Consider the following 17,826-nt stretch of genomic DNA (forward strand, 5'->3'; position numbering starts at 1 on the left):
TTGACCTTTTTTTTTTTTTTTTTAAGATTTTATTTATTTGACCCAGAGAGACACAGCGAGAGAGCGAACACAAGCAGGGGGAGTGGGAGAGGGAGAAGCAGGCCTTCCGCCGAGCAGGGAGCCCGATGCGGGACTCGATCTCAGGACCTGGGATCATGACCTGAGCCGAAGGCAGACGCTTAACTGACTGAGCCACCCAGGCGCCCCTGAAAAGTTGATTCTTTAAAAAAAAAATACATAGGGCTTGATATATGGCAGACACTCAATAAAGTTAATTCTAGTACTTATTGTTGTTATTACCCTTAATGTTATTAATTAAAATTTGTATATAAATTACGTGAGAGGAATCAGTTTTAAATGATTGAGGACTGATCAGATTCTTATTAATTTTATAGTGTTTTAAAGTTATATATGTTGAATTAATATTAACGTATAAAATAAATACAGTGAATCAATGAGAGAATTTATGGAGGCTCTGTTCTGCTAGCTAATGTACACCTTTTCTTTCAACAGGCTCAGCGCTGTGTAGCTACAACCTAAAGCCTTCTGAATATACTACGTCTGCAAAAGCTTCTGTTCTATGCCCCAAATTACCAGTTCCAGCGAGGTAAATTTTATTGTATTCTGTTACCTTGTGACTTTTGTTTTTGTAGGTAGATTTTAAACTGTAAATATTATCCTGGGGAAGGAGTCACTTGATGATACGGGTTGCTCAGGACCAATACTTTTATAACAAAATTTAAAAAGTAGTATTAGAAATGACAACATGTATTTCATATCTTAAAACACACACACACACACACACACACACACACGTACACACAGAGGCAAACAACTTTTCTCATTCTAAGATTTTAAATTTCTTTTGGGGGCTTACTTTTTTTTTTTTTTAATGCCATAATTTTTAAGTATATACAACTGCTGAATCATTGCAAAATCTACAGCAAAATTAGAAGCCAAGTCTCACCAAAGATTCTCAAAGATTCTCAAAGAATCTTTGAAGTTGACCCTAGTAATCACTTACTGGGATTATTTTTAATTTACTTTGTAAACTTAAAAAATATGCCAGTGATTATTCTCCACACCTTATTTCAGGCTATATCTTTTAGGTACATTCTCTATAATAATACACTGTTTGTCGTATCTTATCCAAGGTCTTATTCAACAAACATTGATTATTTCAGTACCTCCTGCATCTAATGGACACAAAGAAGAGACAGGACATATTCTTTGTTTGGAAGGATCTCACAGTAGTTACAAGTAAAGCCAACTTTAAAATTATAAATAGGTTTTTTAATGAGGAAATAAATTGGCAAGCATTGTAGAATATATCCTCAGAATTAGGTGCATAGGATTTGGAGCATGTCTAATCTTGAGAATCTTAAGTGTGCATCAGCCAGGTATGACATGAGTCAACTTCGCCAGGAATACTGAATTGAAGGCACTTTTATTATATCTTGGTATATTATAGCAAGCTACTGATTAAAATTTTGAGACTGATTTTATGTGTGCTTTCCTTTGGCTTGCTTATGGGTGTGACTCGTGCTTTATTAACTTGAGTGAAATTTGAAATTTTCTGTTGAAAAGTAGACAAAGGATCTATCAGTTTAATTGATGTCCAGCTCTTTTAGTCTTGTCAAGTTGCTATTGAAATGAAAATGTAAAGCCTACGGAAATGAAAATAAAGGGACTGTTTTAAAAGATATGAAGTAGGACCTATAAATTAGGGGCTTAGACTGATAGGTAGAGAGACCCCATTTGTGACCGTTGAGAATATTAGGGAGGCTGTAACAGTAAAGAAAAGGAGGTCCTTTGAATAGAGTTGTTGGAGAAAATTTATCAGTGTAAAGACAAGAAAGGCTCTGTCCTCTCATCTCCTCGACTGCTAACAGCCTGTTTTAAGTGCATACTGTGAGTATAGAGTCATATTTTAAGGCATAAACATATTACAAAAAGATAACCAGAGAGCCCTGATGTGAGGATGAGGTTGCTCTGTACCTGTGTTATATGGGTGGGGCAGGGGTCCGGTAAATCCTCCTTCACCTCTGACCTCTGACCCCACCGCGTCGAGGGCTGCCTCTTCCTGGTTATCTGTCTCAGGTGTTCCGTTCTTGGCCGTATAGAGCTCACACATCTCACATACAGTGCCCTGAAGAGCATTCACTAGAAGATGAAACATAGTATTAGGGGCTTGGGTTTTAGACATGGACAGACTTGGCTTCTAACAAGGTCATCCACTAATGTCTCAGTAATCTAAGATGCAGTGATGACCCTAAACCATCTGAAAACTGACTGTGTACTATGTTGATACTTTTTTAAAGATCCTCAGGTTTGGGGTGCCTGGGTGGCTCAGTCCTTAAGCGTCTGCCTTCGGCTCAGGTCATGATCCCAGGGTCCTGGGATCGAGCCCCACATCGGGCTCCCTGCTCCGCGGGAAGCCTGCTTCTCCCTCTCCCACTCCCCCGCTTGTGTTCCTGCTCTCGCTATCTCTCACTCTGTCAAATAAATAAATAAACTCTTTAAAAAAAAAAAAAAGATCCTCAGGTTTTACTTAGTTTAGTACCTCACAGTCTAAGTATCTTATCACTTTTATCTGAACTCAGCCTGTTGGAAAGTAAAAAAAAGAAGTAACAGTTGATAGGAGGAAATCAAATCAGGACCTGGTAAATAACATCATTTAGCCTTTGGCAAGCAAAGTGCAAAGATCAGAAAACAATGAATTTTTTTAATAAAAAACTTGGGGGCAATAACCACATTCCACACCTCGTATTAAATACCACATCTTCAAAGATGAGTAAGATCTAGTCTCTGTCCTTAAGAAACTCTGTCCTTTAAAAAAAAAAATACGGACTGGTTTTGGTGACTTTTTTGTATACACCAAAAGATGGGCACTAGGCAAAGCTATGATGCAGGCAAATGGCCTTTAGCATCGTTCACATCTCTTTGGCTTTCCTCCTAGGAGCACCCTAGTGGGACCGAAAGAGCTGCTGTACTTTGAGTCCAGATAGGTCTGGGGGTGAATTCTGTGTCACCGCCTTCTCTTTGTCAGCTTGAGCAAGTCTCTTCCCCTCTCTGTGAACCAAGTGTCCTCACATGTAAAATGGCAATATTAATACCTTTGTCATGGAATTGTTGTAAGAATTAAATAATGGCATATGTTTTAAGCATCCATCATTGTGCTTGGCATCTGGCTTAGGGAGTAGTATTTCTCTCAACCTCTAGAGCCTCCCATTTCGCCCTTAACTTTCCTGGGTACCTGGGCACCTTCTGCCATTGAAAAGCAATGCCTATTCCTTGGAGAAAAGCAATTATAAACTAATTTGCAGTAAAACACTAACACTACGTAATTGCCAAATGCTTGCTATTCCTAAGAGCTTTTGAATTTTAAAAGCAAATGCCTAGAAAGGGCCATGTTTTATACAAATTTGTAACTATTGGTGACATGCTGAGCATGGTAGCCATAGGGAGACTAGCCCTTATACCTAAAATGCTTAAAGGTTTAGGTATAGCTAAAAAAACTGCAGTAGTAGAAACGGATTACATAAATTCAGTTAATTCACCAAACATTTATTTTAATATTTCTGGATGCCAGAAAGGGATATTAGATATTGGGGAATTAATAGCATGATATGGAAATGAGAAACTAACAGCCAAGAAAAAAGTGTTATCTATTCATATTTTTAAAATGAAGGATTCAGTGTAAATTAACATTTACAAATGATCTATTGTGTTCCAGCCACCATATTAAGCTTCTCATGTGTATTCTTATTTAATCTTCACAAAAGCCTATAAGGATATTGTTCCTAATTTATAGGTGAGGAAATAGAAGATAAGAGAAGTTAAGTGAGTTGTGCAGAGTCATACAATTAATTGTTGGGAATCAGAATTTTAATTTAAGATCTTATAAAATCTATACCACAGTTAGTTTTATACTGATCTGAAAGCTATCTCGTTATATCCATGGGATGAGGTGAGTTTAGGGTCCTCCTACTCTGCCATCTTCCCCAAGACAAAGTCCTATACCACAGTTAGTTTTAAAAAAAAAAAAGGTGGGGGCACCTGATCTGGCTCAGTTGGTAGAGAGCATGTGACTCTTAATCTCAGGGTCATGAGTTCAAGCCCCACATTGGGCATGGAGCCTACTTAAAAAAAAATTAAGAATTAAAAAAAAAAAAGAGTACAGGAAGGAAAGGAGAGAAAATAAATGAAATGTATGAAAAACCACTGAATATTGCCATTAGATTCTTGATTTATTTCCTGCATTTTCTGTGCTATAGAGATATTGCCAGAATCCTTTATTATTCTTCTTTCTTAAATAAAACTTTTCATTAGAAATCATGTGTAATTGCTTACCTATAACCTGAAGTTTTAAGATAATTGTGTGAGATGCAAACTCCTGTCTTCTCTTATGAAGGCATATGAATAGGATATACTAGGCTTGTTTGTCACCAGACTTTGAGGGAGGGGAGCTCATTAACTGTGATAGTCTGGACTTAAGGCAAATGGACAGAATGTTTGCCATGGTAAGATATAATTTCTGAGTGGCTAATTTTTAAAAATCTTTAAAAGACTCATTATAAATTCATTTTGTTCTTGTTGACTAATGTTTCAATAATGTGAAACAGCATCAGTTCCTAATGGGACTACATTGACTTCTTAAAGATTCAATATTCTGTGGGCTTCAAAAGGTAGAAAAAGTTGCTATGAATAGAATTCTTTATGCTTGTCCTCTTGATTAAAAAGCACAGAGTGTGTCACTTAGGTTAGACACTGAAGTAGAATAGATCTCACGTACGAGGTTCTCAGAAGTATTCTTTTCTGAGAGGTATATGAAATCAGCTAACTCAAATTCATTATATCACATAAGACTTCAGTGGTAAAATATAAGACAAACCATTTCAATCCCATGATTACTTAGATTTTTTAATAAGAAAGTCATTTGAGTATTAAAAACTCATGGCTGGTTAAGTTGTTTTTGTTCAGGGAACAGTAGAGGGAAAGAATGACAAGGGAGTGTAGGACTTTTTACTTTAAAACTAACTCTTTAACTTTGTTTTTTACTACTGTGTCCAAATACTGTCTTCTCTTTTATTTTCCTTCTATTTCTGATATTCCTTACCACTAAGAGCAGATTTTGACCATTTTGACCAGCAGCTAAACAATGTAATCAGTCTGTGCTAATTTTATACCTTCAAATTTAGAGCTGACTGTCAGGTTTTGTTGTTTTTTTTTTAACTGACATAGATTAAATTTTAAGGTAAGGAACTGTTGTTACTTTGCTTCAGTTCTTTGAAGGAGACTTGTAAAAGTACTCTTTCCAATTAGCCAAGTGTTTAGGTATAGTATAAAATTGACTTGAAAAGGTAAGAGAGCAGATATTACTCAGCATTAACTCTTAAATAGAAATGAAAGGTTTGAATTTTAAGAATATAATCCTTCCCGTTCAGCCATCTATCCTCATTATAAGTCTGAAAAGCAGAAAAACATGAACGCTGCTGGACATGCTGCTCCTGTTAATTTAGAAGCACTGACTTTTGGCTGGGCTCTATTACTATTTATTATTATCATTATTACTCCTACTCTTTGAGCTAACAGATGGAGACACATGCAACTGTGTAATGTTAGGAGGATCACCCAGGGCTTTTGAACTTGTCCAGTTTTGTTTTCTGTTATAACAGGCCCCGCCCGCTCTCTTTTGGAAATGATGCGTATTTCTCTTCGAGTCTAAAACTATAGCAGCATCCTGCTAGGATATGGGAGATAGAGGTGGAGCTGCCTCTGGACGGAGGATAAGGTTCAGTTATGGTTATATGACAGGAGAAAGGAAACAGAGCAGGGCCAGGAAAATTGGTGGATGTTGAAAGCGAGAAAATGGCATCCATATCCTTAAGGTAGATATATTTTATGTTCAAGGTTGGAGGCAGGTGAACTAAACAGAGGCTGCACCAGAAATGATAGGGTAATAAGTAAAGCAGATGAAGATACAGATAATTGTAGAACAGAGAAGATTTTAGTTTTGAAAGGTAGAGAACCAGGCTTTAGTTACCTTAGACAGGGACATTAACGTGGCCAGGGACATTACCTAGATAGATAGCATCAGGAAAAAAAACAGTTGTAGGTCACAGCAGAGGTTTCTGTCCCAAATTAGCCACCGTTGACTACGAACTTATGGTTAATTCTTTTGATCCATTCCTGTAATATTTCTGACTAAATCCATTTCACCAAAAGGTATTCTATAATTTAATAGATTTTTATATCATTAGTGAAACAACTTCGGTCAAAAACGATGACTTGCATACCTTTAATTTAAGCATTGCTCAGAATGCTCTGACTTTCTGCAGTTTCTGACAAAATATCAAATCTTGGGCGTTAACTTTCACCAGTGCCATTTTGGAGGTTCACACAAATACACCCACAAGTCACAAGAGACACTTCTTTTTTAAGTGAACATTCATGTCATAGTGTCACGTCATTATTTTGGAATACATTTTACTGAAGCATAACTAAGGTAAGACTAGATCTTTATTATTATTATTTTATTGTTCCATGAAGTTAACAGCATGGAAGTTGTTGCCTATTCTTACTCCCATTGGTGCTCATTTACCAGCATTTAAGGAAAATCAATACATGGTACATTTATATTTTTATTTGAAAAGAAATATTTTTGTTGTTTTTTCGAGGAAGGAAACAAAGATAGTGTTTTGCTTCAGGTCATACAAAACTGCTTTCCTGAGATCAGAAACCTTGGAAGTTGGTATTCAGTCATATATTCTTATCCACGAATTTGACCCAAATACAGTGCCAACCAAGAATGAGCGCACACTTAACCTTATTGCCATCAGCAGTGTTATGTTAGAGCTATGACTGATGGTTCTACAAATAATTCTAAAATATGAGATTTATGTTAGCGATAGCTAACCTTTAACTTAATGCACACAGATGTGTGTATCTGTGTATGGACAGACATACGGACTCTCTTAGAATCCATACAAATCACAACTGAGGGCATGTTCATAGAGCTTTTTTAGAATCTCTCATTGATCAGATGTATACCATATTCTCAGAGGCTAAAATAGAATATGTTACAACAAACCAGAGCTACATCTCTGTTCACACATAGCTGTGTTCCTTCACAAGAAGAGCTGTGGTCAGTATAAACCTGATATAACTGATGACCTCATTTTTTGGACACAATCTTATAATCATAATGACATATAAAAAGAAAAGAAAACAGTGCAGAATCTCATGACCCTAACAAATCAGAGATTTTTCATTTACTTCTATTTTTTTCTGTTCTCATTCTTATGTTTATATCTTTTGTATGGAGATGGCAACCATCACATTAGATGCAAATTTTTGTTTCTTTCCCCTTGCACTATTACCTCCTGTTTCCATACATTAGTATCCATGGTTATTGTTTTAAACAGCCGCATATTATGCTGTATGTTGATGTCTCGGCATGATTAATTGATAGGAGAGTTAATAAGCTTGTGCCCCAAACACCTTTTCTTAATGCAAGGTTTATGTATGCTGTTCTCATAGAGGCAACATTTTACTCGCGGTGGCACATTTCAAGCAAAAGCATGTGTGTTTTCTCTTTTTAAATAGCTTCTGGCAAAAATTCATTTTCAGTTCAACGAAGTATATGTTTGTAAGTTCTGTCATCTGCCCATTGACTGATAGATGTACAGGCGGAGGAGTTTAAGTGTTTGCTTTTGCTTTTGGTAGTTCTGTACGTGTGTATGTGCGTGTATATGTGTGTGTGTTTCTTTTCAGAAGGGGAGGGTAATGTCTTCCTTTGGAATATGCACTCCACCCTCTCTCTGCTAAGGCCTGTGGTAAGATTCGCATCCCTGCCCATGACAGTCATCTTCATAGCATTAAGCTCACACCTCTTAGCCCCCATATGATGTGTGGAGGGTGGAGTGTATTGCAGTCATAATCACCTTTCATTTGTGTGTTTGATGTGGCATTTATATTGAGTAGGAGTAATTTTTTTTCTGATTTTTTTTTTCTTGTATCACCAGTGCACCTATTCCATTCTTCCATCGCTGTGCTCCCGTGAACATTTCCTGCTATGCCAAGTTTGCAGAGGCCCTGATCACCTTTGTCAGTGACAATAGTGTCTTACACAGGCTGATTAGTGGAGTAATGACCAGCAAAGAAATTATATTGGGACTTTGCTTGTTATCACTAGGTAATTGTTTTTCTCATTATTAGCTATTTCATAGTACCGCAGTAGAAGACTGTTCTGTCTTTTAACCAAAATATGAATACAATCGGGATACCTGTAAAATGTTTAACTTCCCATAGCCAAGACAATTGTTTCAGATTATATAGAGTTATAAATATATACATATTTAAATACATATATATATATTTATATATCTGAAACTTTCTTTTTCTCTCATTGGAGAAAACTGGTGTTTTCCCAAACTGGTTACTGTCTATGATAACCTTTAATATGATAGCAGGAGGCTTCTTTTAGTAAATCAACACCCCTTTGTTTTTAGTTATGATTCCAGAGGCTTATAAAAAGAGGCCACATGGTCTCTTCTCTATTTCCATCAAAGAGCATAGCTTTATGATAGATGACTTTTGAAATACATTTTTTTTTTCATTGCTACAGTTCATAATACCATGGTATTGCGGGAAAAGTTAGGAAATCTCCACTGGTTAGCCATCGAGTTTTCTTGTGAATAGATAATATAATCAAATAAATGTGGTTTTCAAGATGTAAACTCCCTGTATTATCCTAGAACTATATGTAGCCATGTCACAATCTATAGATCTTTCTAGTCGGGAGGAATAAACTGTGGTAGGAACCAAGCACCTCTTTCATTATATAAGTAAAATGAGTATTTATGCCTGTTAACAACAATTATAGTCATTGAGAAGACTAGCTGTATTTCCGTCTTGTCATTAGAGAGTATTTTCTTTTTGCTTAGGTAGTACTTGACTCAATTGAAATAATGCTGTCCATATGAAAAGCTATTTCTGTGATATATGAAACGCTCCCATCTGTTTTTGGTTCCTGTACATTTATTGCGAAAGTGAGTACCTTAAGAATGTTACCTAGTCACAGATCCCAACCATTTATTTGGCTTTGCAAATGGCCCCCCAAAACGTGACTATTAGTCTGGCTTTATAAAAAAGTTATTTGGTTTCTGAAATAGTTGAATACTTTAACCAAGAAAAGAAAAACCAAACCTTAAAAATGGTGATAATAATGTTAAACCATTGGAATTCCAGTTTTTATTAGAATGGTTCTCTTGAGGCTTAAGATCTTTGTTCATTTGTTTGTACCATGGGCCTTTAGATAATTAAAGATGAACAAATTATGATTTCAGAAATGAATTCCCCCATGCAAAGGTCAAATCTTCCCAGTTTCCTTTTTAAGATTTTTTCACTCAAGATTTTAGCATGTTGGAATTTAGCTTGGGTTGGGTAGAGGCATTGGCTAAATAACTCAAACTAAGCTTTGCTGTTTTTTGAAGAGTCTCTCAATCAATCAGGACCCCTGACCCCAGTCAAGAAAAAAGGTTAGAGGAATTTGGGTCTCAGCAGGCTTCAGGATATTATTCCGTAGGGTCAGAGCATTTCTTGGAGTTTTAGAGGAGAAACTATCAGAAAAAGATAAAATACTGTCTAGCTTGTGGACCATCTATCAGAGAAGTTGGTCCTGAAATGCAAGGATTATTCCAGGAAGTGTAGCACCTACTTTAACTGATCTCTGTCTGTGTGTGGTAATTTTTCCAATCACCAACATGACACATCACTCTCTACACTCTGTGTGTTGGCATGTATGTTTGCATGTGAGTTCTGATGTCTTCCCGTGGTGAATCCACAACAGTTGTGTGCTGTTTTTGAGTCACCATGTTGCATTTGCATGTGTTCTTTTCTGTCATTTATAAACCCACGGTTAGGTGCCTTTAGTTTCCAGTGGTGCAAGTACCAGAGTCAAAGCACAAAAGTAGCCAGTTAACCTTTCTTACCTAAATTGGGGTCTTGAACGTGTCAATAGCAACCAGTTATATCCCTAGGAGAAAACAATTGAAAGAGTTTCTCTTTATATTTTCCAGTGTTTTAAAATAATATTCTACGTGTCTCTATCTTCCCTGCAGTTCTATCCATGATTCTGATGGTGATAATCAGGTATATTTCAAGAGTTCTTGTGTGGATCGTAACGATTCTGGTCATACTGGGTTCACTCGGTAAGCTGCTTATTCGTTTGTTTTTTAGTAATTAGAATTGAGAGTTTGCTTTTAACAGTCCCACAATTCAGAACTACTTTGATTATTTTAAAGATTTTATTTATTTATTTGAGAGAGAGAGAACGGGTGCTCGCACCTACGCAGGACCAAGGGAAGGAGCAGAGTGGGAGGGAGAGGGACAAGCAGACTCTGCGCTGAGCGCAGAGCCCAGCAGGGGGCTTGATCCCAGGACTTGGAGATCATGACCTAAGCTGAAACCAAGAGTTGGATGCTCAACCCACCGAGCCAACCAGACACCCTACTTTGGTTATTTTAAATAATTTTCCTTTTGTAAGGCTTGTGAATTCATTTATACACCATAAAAGGACTGGTGAGTGGATTGTACTGATGTTAATTCACTATGAGATCACTAAATGAGATAAAATGGTGAAGTCACTGGCATTCAGAATAAAAGCAGGTGGAGACATTTTTAAAAGGGGGCTAACATTTTTCTGTCAGTACCAGTTTTGGGGGGAAGAGCCCATGAGAAAAAGAAAGCAACTGAGGCCCTGTTCTGCTTCTTGTTCTTTCATTTTTCACTTAATACTTTCCATGTTCCCTTCCTGGCAGAAGAAGGGACCCTTTCCTTTCATCCTAAACTTTTTAAAGGCCTGCATTCAGGTTATTAAAATTAAAATATTATTTGATACGGGCGCCTGGGTGGCTCAGTCAATAAGCGTCTGCCTTCGGCTCAGGTCATGATCCCAGGGTCCTGGGATGGAGCCCCACATCGGGCTCCCTGCTCTGTGGGAAGCCTGCTTCTCCCTCTCCCACTCCCCCTGCTTGTGTTCCCTCTCTCACTGTGTCTCTCTCTGTCAAATAAATAAAATCTTTAAAAAATAAAATAAAATAAAATATTATTTGATATATTGTATCTTTTTTAAAGGATTTTTGCTTTGTCTTGAAATGTTTCATAATTACATTTATAAATTTATTTACATTCTTCTGTCCTAGTTTTAGTGAGAACTACTGGTCTTATTTTCATAAAACTTAATTCTTGAGTTCTTAATTTCGGTTCATCTTTGTTTTTAATTCTTTATTTAAATTCAATTTAGTTAACATACACTGTATTATTAGTTTCAGGGGTAGAATTTAGTGACTCATAGGTTGCATATAACACCCAGTGCTCATTCCATCAAGTGCCCTCCTTAATGCCCATCACCCAGTTACACGTTCCCCCCACCCTCCTCCCTCCAGCAACCCTCAGTTTGTTTCCTTGAGTTTGGCATCTCTTATGGTTTGCTTTCCTATTTTCATCTTATTTTATTTTTCCTTCCCTTCCCTATGTTCATCTGTTTTGTTTCTTAAATTCCGCATATGAGTGAAATCATATGGCATTTGTCTTTCTCTGACTGACTTATTTCACTTAGCATAATACCCTCTAGTTCCATCCATGTCATTGCAAATGGCAAGATTCCATTCTTTTTGATGGCTGAGTAATACTCCACTGTATATCTATACCACATCTTCTTTATCCATCCATCCGTCAGTGGACATCTGGGCTCTTTCCGTAGTTTGGCTATTGTGGACATTGCTGCTATAAACATCGGGGTGCAGGTGCCCCAGTTAATCTTTGTTTTGACGAGAATTTGAATTCATGTAACCTATTTGTGAAGTACTTGCGGGTTGTATATTTTCTCAACCCTTGATTATCTAAGATTATCTTTGCCTTACATGTGAATATTAAATCTGTTGCATATAAAATTCTCGAGGGGCAATATGTTCCCTGGGTCCATACTTCACTTTTTGGAGACCAGTCTAATTTTGTGCCTTTGCCCATCACCTATTTCACTTACCTAGATGTGTATCTTAATTTTTAACTTATCCTTATAACTTAAAATTTCTGTCTGATTCTGAATCTTAACTAAGTTTGCCTATGATCTCTTTTTTGGGAGGGTGTGTCTTTTCCAACTTGGAGAGTTGTCTTATTTCTGTATTTGATTACTGTTTCTGTTCCAGTGGTTTTCCTCTTAGCATCATTGTTCATTCTTCTGATACCATCTTCTAAATTATCATTTTAATCCTTTGTCATTTTCTCTGCACTCAGGAAGAGCTCTTCAAGTGCACCTTCCAGATCACTGATTGAGTTTTCCTCACTGTCACTTCTGTACTTGACTACCTCATTTTGTTATTCCAGTCCTTCCTTCGTCTAGTCATCTTTCTTTTCAGTTCAACGGGTAACCATTATATCTAGTTTCTGTGTTTTAGTCACTTTGGGCTGCTCTGACAAAGTACCATCGACTGGATGCCTTATCAACAAGAAACATTTACTTCTCACAGTTCTAGAGGCTCAGAAGACCAAAGCCAAGGTGCTTTGGTATCTGGTGAGGGCTGGCTCCCTGTGTCCAGCCATCATCTTGCTATTTTCTCCCATGGTGCAAGTGGGGAGGAGCTCTCTGAGAGTGGTTTTATAAGGGCACTGACCCCCTTCATGAGGGCTCCACTCTCATGACCTCACCATCTTCTAAAGACCTACTTCCAAATAACCATCTCATTAAGGATTAGGATTTCAGTGTATGAGTTTTAGGGGGACACAAACATTCAGCTTATAGCAGATGGATCATTTTTATAATAAAAGTAGATTTGAATTCCAGCTCTGCCACTTACTAGGTGTGTGACATTTGGCATGTTACTTAACTTTCCTGAGTTTCAATTCTGTCATTTATAAAGTGGGACTTTTAATACCTAGTTAATGGCATTGGGGTGATTCAATTTGGTCGCCTCTATTGCACACTTCCTCACACAAATTTACATGTTTAATAAGTGATATCTTCTGTGGCTGTTGTGAACAATGTCCTCCTTGATGTCTTCATTATTATTTCGTTCTGTTTTCTTTTCTGTTTTTATTCTTTCTTTCTCATTTCTGTTTGTCTTTCTCTCATAACTTTTTTAAAGATTTTTAAAAATTTTAAGTAATCTCTACACCCAACATGGGGCTCCAGCTCACAACCCCAAGATCAAGAGTTACATGCTCCACCAACTGAGCCAGCCAGGCACCCTTTTCTCATAACTTTTTATTCCTATTTATAGAGAACGTGTTTTATTCCATTCTTTGAGGCTATGACAGTTTTCTTTAAGATTTCAAAATGGAAGGGGCGCCTGGGTGGCTCAGTCAGTTAAGCATCTGCCTTCAGCTCAGGTCATGATCCCAGGTCCTGGGATTGAGTCCTGTATCGGGCTCCCTGCTCCGCGGGGAGTCTGCTTCTTCCTCTCCCACCCCCCCTGCTTGTATTCGCTCTCTCTCTCTGTCACATAAATAAATAAAATCTATGAAAACAAATAAAAATAAAAATATTTCGAAATAGAAGTATTTCCCTTTTTTGAATGTTTTTCATAGACTCGTGGTTGTTTTAAGTTTGTTTACTCATCTTCAATAGAAAAAAATTCATGCTCGCTGTTTGCCACCAGGTAGGGTTGACATTTCCCTTTGATACTATTCACTGTTTACTTGAGTGCTGGTGGGGATCAGGTTGATTTGCATACTTCTCAGCCCAGTTTCTCCTCTCCTAGGCATTTATCTTGTCTGCCTATACATACGCATCTTTACTCTGAATCTTCCATTTCCTTACCATAGCCTATAAGGCCTTCCAGTAGGATCTGGTCCCTGGAGCCCCTCTGCCCACAGCTTTTATCCTCTGCCCCTTGCTTTTTGCTTAGCCATGGTGGCCCCCTCTCTCTCCTGCCAGGCATGTTCCCATCTCAGCATCTTAGAATTTGCTATTACCCCTTGCCTGCACACCCTTTCCTTAGATAGTTTTATAGATTGTTTTCGGTCTGTCTTTGATTCTTTTGCTCAGATATCATCTCACCACTGAGACCTTGCTTACCCATCTTATCACAATGCTTTCCCAAAACCAGCACTTTCTCTCTCTATTAAAAGGTGACTTTTTTTCTTAGACGTCATGTACTATATTTTTACTTATTTCCTTATTTGTTTTGTTTCCTTATTACTATATAAGCTCCATGTGGGATGAGGGTTGGGATGTAGTTTTGTTCACAGCTCTGTCCCCAGCACCTAGAACAGTCGATGCTCTGGGCACTCAGAATGAAGATGTCTGATGCAGCTTTCTCGTGTGGAGGCGAGTTTGCCCCCCTCTTCAGTTTAGCTCTTCGGATCTCTGAACCAGTGATAGGGAGAAAAACTCCCATCCCTAGCACACACTGCTAGCAAGCTATCAAAGATCTCCTATCTTTGTTCCTACTTTTGGTGGGAATTACTTCTTTCATCTTCATTTGCTCATTGTACAAATACTATATCAACTGCATGACTATTTCCACACAAGGCCCTAGGGTTACTAGGATAGCACAACAGAGAGGATCTTTGCCTTCCTCAGTCCTCAGCTTCATTGCTTATTTCTGTGACCCTTACTTGCTTCGTACAAGCTCCTCAGGTCTCAACAGGCGCTGACTCTCTCTTTATGATCAGTTCCTCTCAGGGGTACCTGTCTTTGCAGGCTCTGTCTGAGCTTCAGTGTCAATAATAAATACAGTTGAAGGACATTTATTTGATACACTGAAAGATATCTAAGCACCTGGTGTGGACAATGATAATGGAGTAATTGGAGCTCCCCTTATGCTGCACAAAGTTACAGCCACGCGCCTCCCAGCCAAATGGATTGTTGCTGCGTCAGTCCCACGGTGATGTGTAGGAAGGATCCAGGAAAGTGAAGATTTATGTTACGCATTTCCTCGAGCTAGTTATTTCCAAAACAATTGTTTTTTGAACCCAGGTGGCACAGGGGTCCTGTGGTGGCTGTATGCAAAGCAAAGAAAGTCTCCCAAAGAAACCGTGATTCCTGAGCAGCTTCAGATAGCTGAAGACAATCTTCGGGCCCTCCTCATCTATGCCATTTCGGCCACAGTGTTCACAGTGAGTATGGGCTTGGGTGGATCTTTCAGGTTTACATTTTTATTTACAGGGATCATTAATGGAGCAGAAACTCACCTCTAGCTATTGCATGCCTAACCCTGATCTCCATTAGATAAAATCTCTGACATGGTGTGGAACACTAAAAAGTCTTCAGAAGGCTTCCCTAATTGATGAGTGTTATTTGGTGCAACCTTTTATTCTGCGCTGCCTGCTTGTTGAGAGAGGAGTTTCACCTAGAATATTTACATTATCATTTGTAAGAACATATTATCTTACTGTCGTAATTCCTTTTTAAAAATAGTTTTCGGGGCGCCTGGGTGGCTCAGTTGGTTAAGCGACTGCCTTCGGCTCAGGTCGTGATCCTGGAGTCCCGGGATCGGGTCCCGCATCGGGCTCCCTGCTCAGCAGGGAGTCTGCTTCTCCCTCTGACCCTCCTCCCTCTCATGCTCTCTGTCTCTCATTCTCTCTCTCTCAAATAAATAAATAAAAATCTTTAAAAAAAAAAAAAATAGTTTTCTTTACTAAAGTATGTTAAGAAAGATACTACTTCGTATCATTTCATTTACTTGTTCACTAATTATTTTCCTGTTTTTGCCTTTTAAACTTTTAACAACATTATTCCAAGTTGGAGGTGAGCTTTGCTGCCTAGTCACCATACAGTAAATTACTCATGAACATGTGGTTAAATAATCTGTACTCATACCTTTGGTTCACCTCCTTCTCTCTGAAAAAAGGAAAAAAAATCTCAGACCATTTCTTGGACCAATCCCAAGCTTTTAATTGAGCTTTAGAAATTAAAAAATAAAGCCACCAAAAAGTCATTGGTGCCAAAAGGTATTTGTTTGTTATTATTAATCATCTTTTAAGTACAATTCTTTTCTTTTTTTTTTTTAAGTATAGTTCACCCGCCCTCATCCGGGCCCAGTGAGGGTGTGCAGGGCAGGGAATCTGACATCGACCCTGCTGTTTAGGTGCTCTTGGTCCTATAAAGGAGGTGAAGTACGAATACCCCCTCTGCTTTCCTAGTCATGGCACATGGTCTTCCCCCCTGTTTTCAGAGTGACAGGTGTGTATCCATCCAAATAAATTCAGAGCCTCATGCTGACTGACAACACATTTTGATTCATAATGAGTAGAAAGGGAAAGGTAGGAGAATTCTAGGATTTATTAATAAATTGAGAAATCCTTTTATGTTTAGCCTTAAGGACTTTTTCAGTATACAACTGAGAATGCTAAGTGCCTCAAGACTGATAAAGTATTTTGGGGATTCAGAGAATAATCCTTCCCCCATTTGGAAGGAAGGGTTTTGTTAAAAATGTCCACCATTGTTCGGTTTCTATTTTCACTGCTCAAGACAGTAACCGGAGCCTTTCTCTGCATTCTCTGCACACAGGTTATCTTGTTCCTGATAATGTTGGTGATGCGCAAGCGTGTTGCTCTCACCATCGCCCTGTTCCACGTGGCTGGCAAGGTCTTCATTCACTTGCCACTGCTAGTCTTCCAGCCCTTTTGGACTTTCTTTGCTCTTGTCTTATTTTGGGCGTACTGGATCATGACACTTCTTTTTCTTGGCACCACTGGTAAGGAGACATGCTGCTTCTTTCTCTTAGTGATGATCTGATTCATATTAAATTATTTTAAAACTTCAGATATAATTCTTAGACGTTCATGACTGAGGTCTGATTGCCGTCAGAACTAGCGGTGGTTATGGCTCTTCCCCAACCCACTCCCTATGCGTGGTTTTTAGATCATCCTAGCAAAGTGGTTCTAAACCAGGTCATGGCTTTGAAGTAAACTCCAGGACTGATTCAGACATTTGGATTCATTCTCAGATGAACAGATGAATGCAGTGTGGCTGTGAGGTTGCCTTAAGCCCCAGTTACAGCCAAAGATGAGCTTGCTTCCTTGGGATTTTCTTGTTTGGAAAAGATCTGAACCTACGTAGAGTTCCTCGTGATGATACCGTTCGTAGTTAGACTCTCAGACTTGCTTGCAGCCACACTTCATATCAAAAGTGACCCCTAAATGGAATTAATGGTGAGGAATGGCATAAGGATCGTAGGCTTATATGTAACCTCTCTGGCCATTCAGCACACATTCACCAATTGAATATAATATTAATTTCCATCCTTCGCTAATGATTTAGATCTGTAATTATTGGATGAGTCATAAAATAGCTCTGAAAAAAAAAATGGAAGTGTTTGAAAATTCATGCCTAAATTAACCAATGTGGTAAGAACTATATTCAAATAGAACACCTTTTAAAAACTATATGATGCCTTCGGGGAAAACAGAATGCTTAATTGTACAATGTCTGGCTTCACAACTTTTCAAGTGATAATTATTTTTGTCTCCTAATTAAATAGTGCCGCAATCATCAGGTTGGTGTTTTGGGGGTAGGGGAGGCCTGTTGTTGGAAATTAGATTAATCCCTTACATTGAATAGCCGTATTTCTTAGTTTGCACTTTATGTGCTTCTCGTTTCCTTCCTTGATGTTCTCCTAGGCAGTGCTGTTCAGAATGACCAAGGCTTTGTGGAGTTCAGAGTTTCTGGGCCTCTGCAGTACGTGTGGTGGTACCATGTGGTGGGGCTGATTTGGATCAGTGAATTCATCCTAGCGTGTCAGCAGATGACTGTGGCGGGAGCTGTGGTAACGTACTATTTTACTAGGTGAGAATTCATACTGGCCAGAAAACTTAAGA

The 17,826-nt window shown here is 38.3% G+C and overlaps 1 protein-coding gene across 3 annotated transcripts in view; it reads left to right on the top strand.

Moving 5' to 3' along the window:
- The window catches only part of SLC44A1 (solute carrier family 44 member 1), a 196,107-nt gene that overhangs the window by 101,411 nt on the left and 76,870 nt on the right, over positions 1-17,826 (top strand). For all 3 annotated transcript variants that reach the window (XM_032418520.1, XM_032418522.1, XM_032418521.1), the window contains exons 5-10: positions 514-607; positions 8,028-8,197; positions 10,125-10,214; positions 14,984-15,123; positions 16,517-16,703; positions 17,629-17,794. In XM_032418520.1, the coding sequence (XP_032274411.1) occupies positions 514-607; positions 8,028-8,197; positions 10,125-10,214; positions 14,984-15,123; positions 16,517-16,703; positions 17,629-17,794 (847 nt within the window). The remainder of the gene's footprint in view (positions 1-513; positions 608-8,027; positions 8,198-10,124; positions 10,215-14,983; positions 15,124-16,516; positions 16,704-17,628; positions 17,795-17,826) is intronic.

Source organism: Phoca vitulina, unplaced genomic scaffold (genome assembly GCF_004348235.1).
Source record: "Phoca vitulina isolate PV1807 unplaced genomic scaffold, GSC_HSeal_1.0 scaffold21, whole genome shotgun sequence".
Lineage (NCBI taxonomy): Eukaryota > Metazoa > Chordata > Mammalia > Carnivora > Phocidae > Phoca > Phoca vitulina.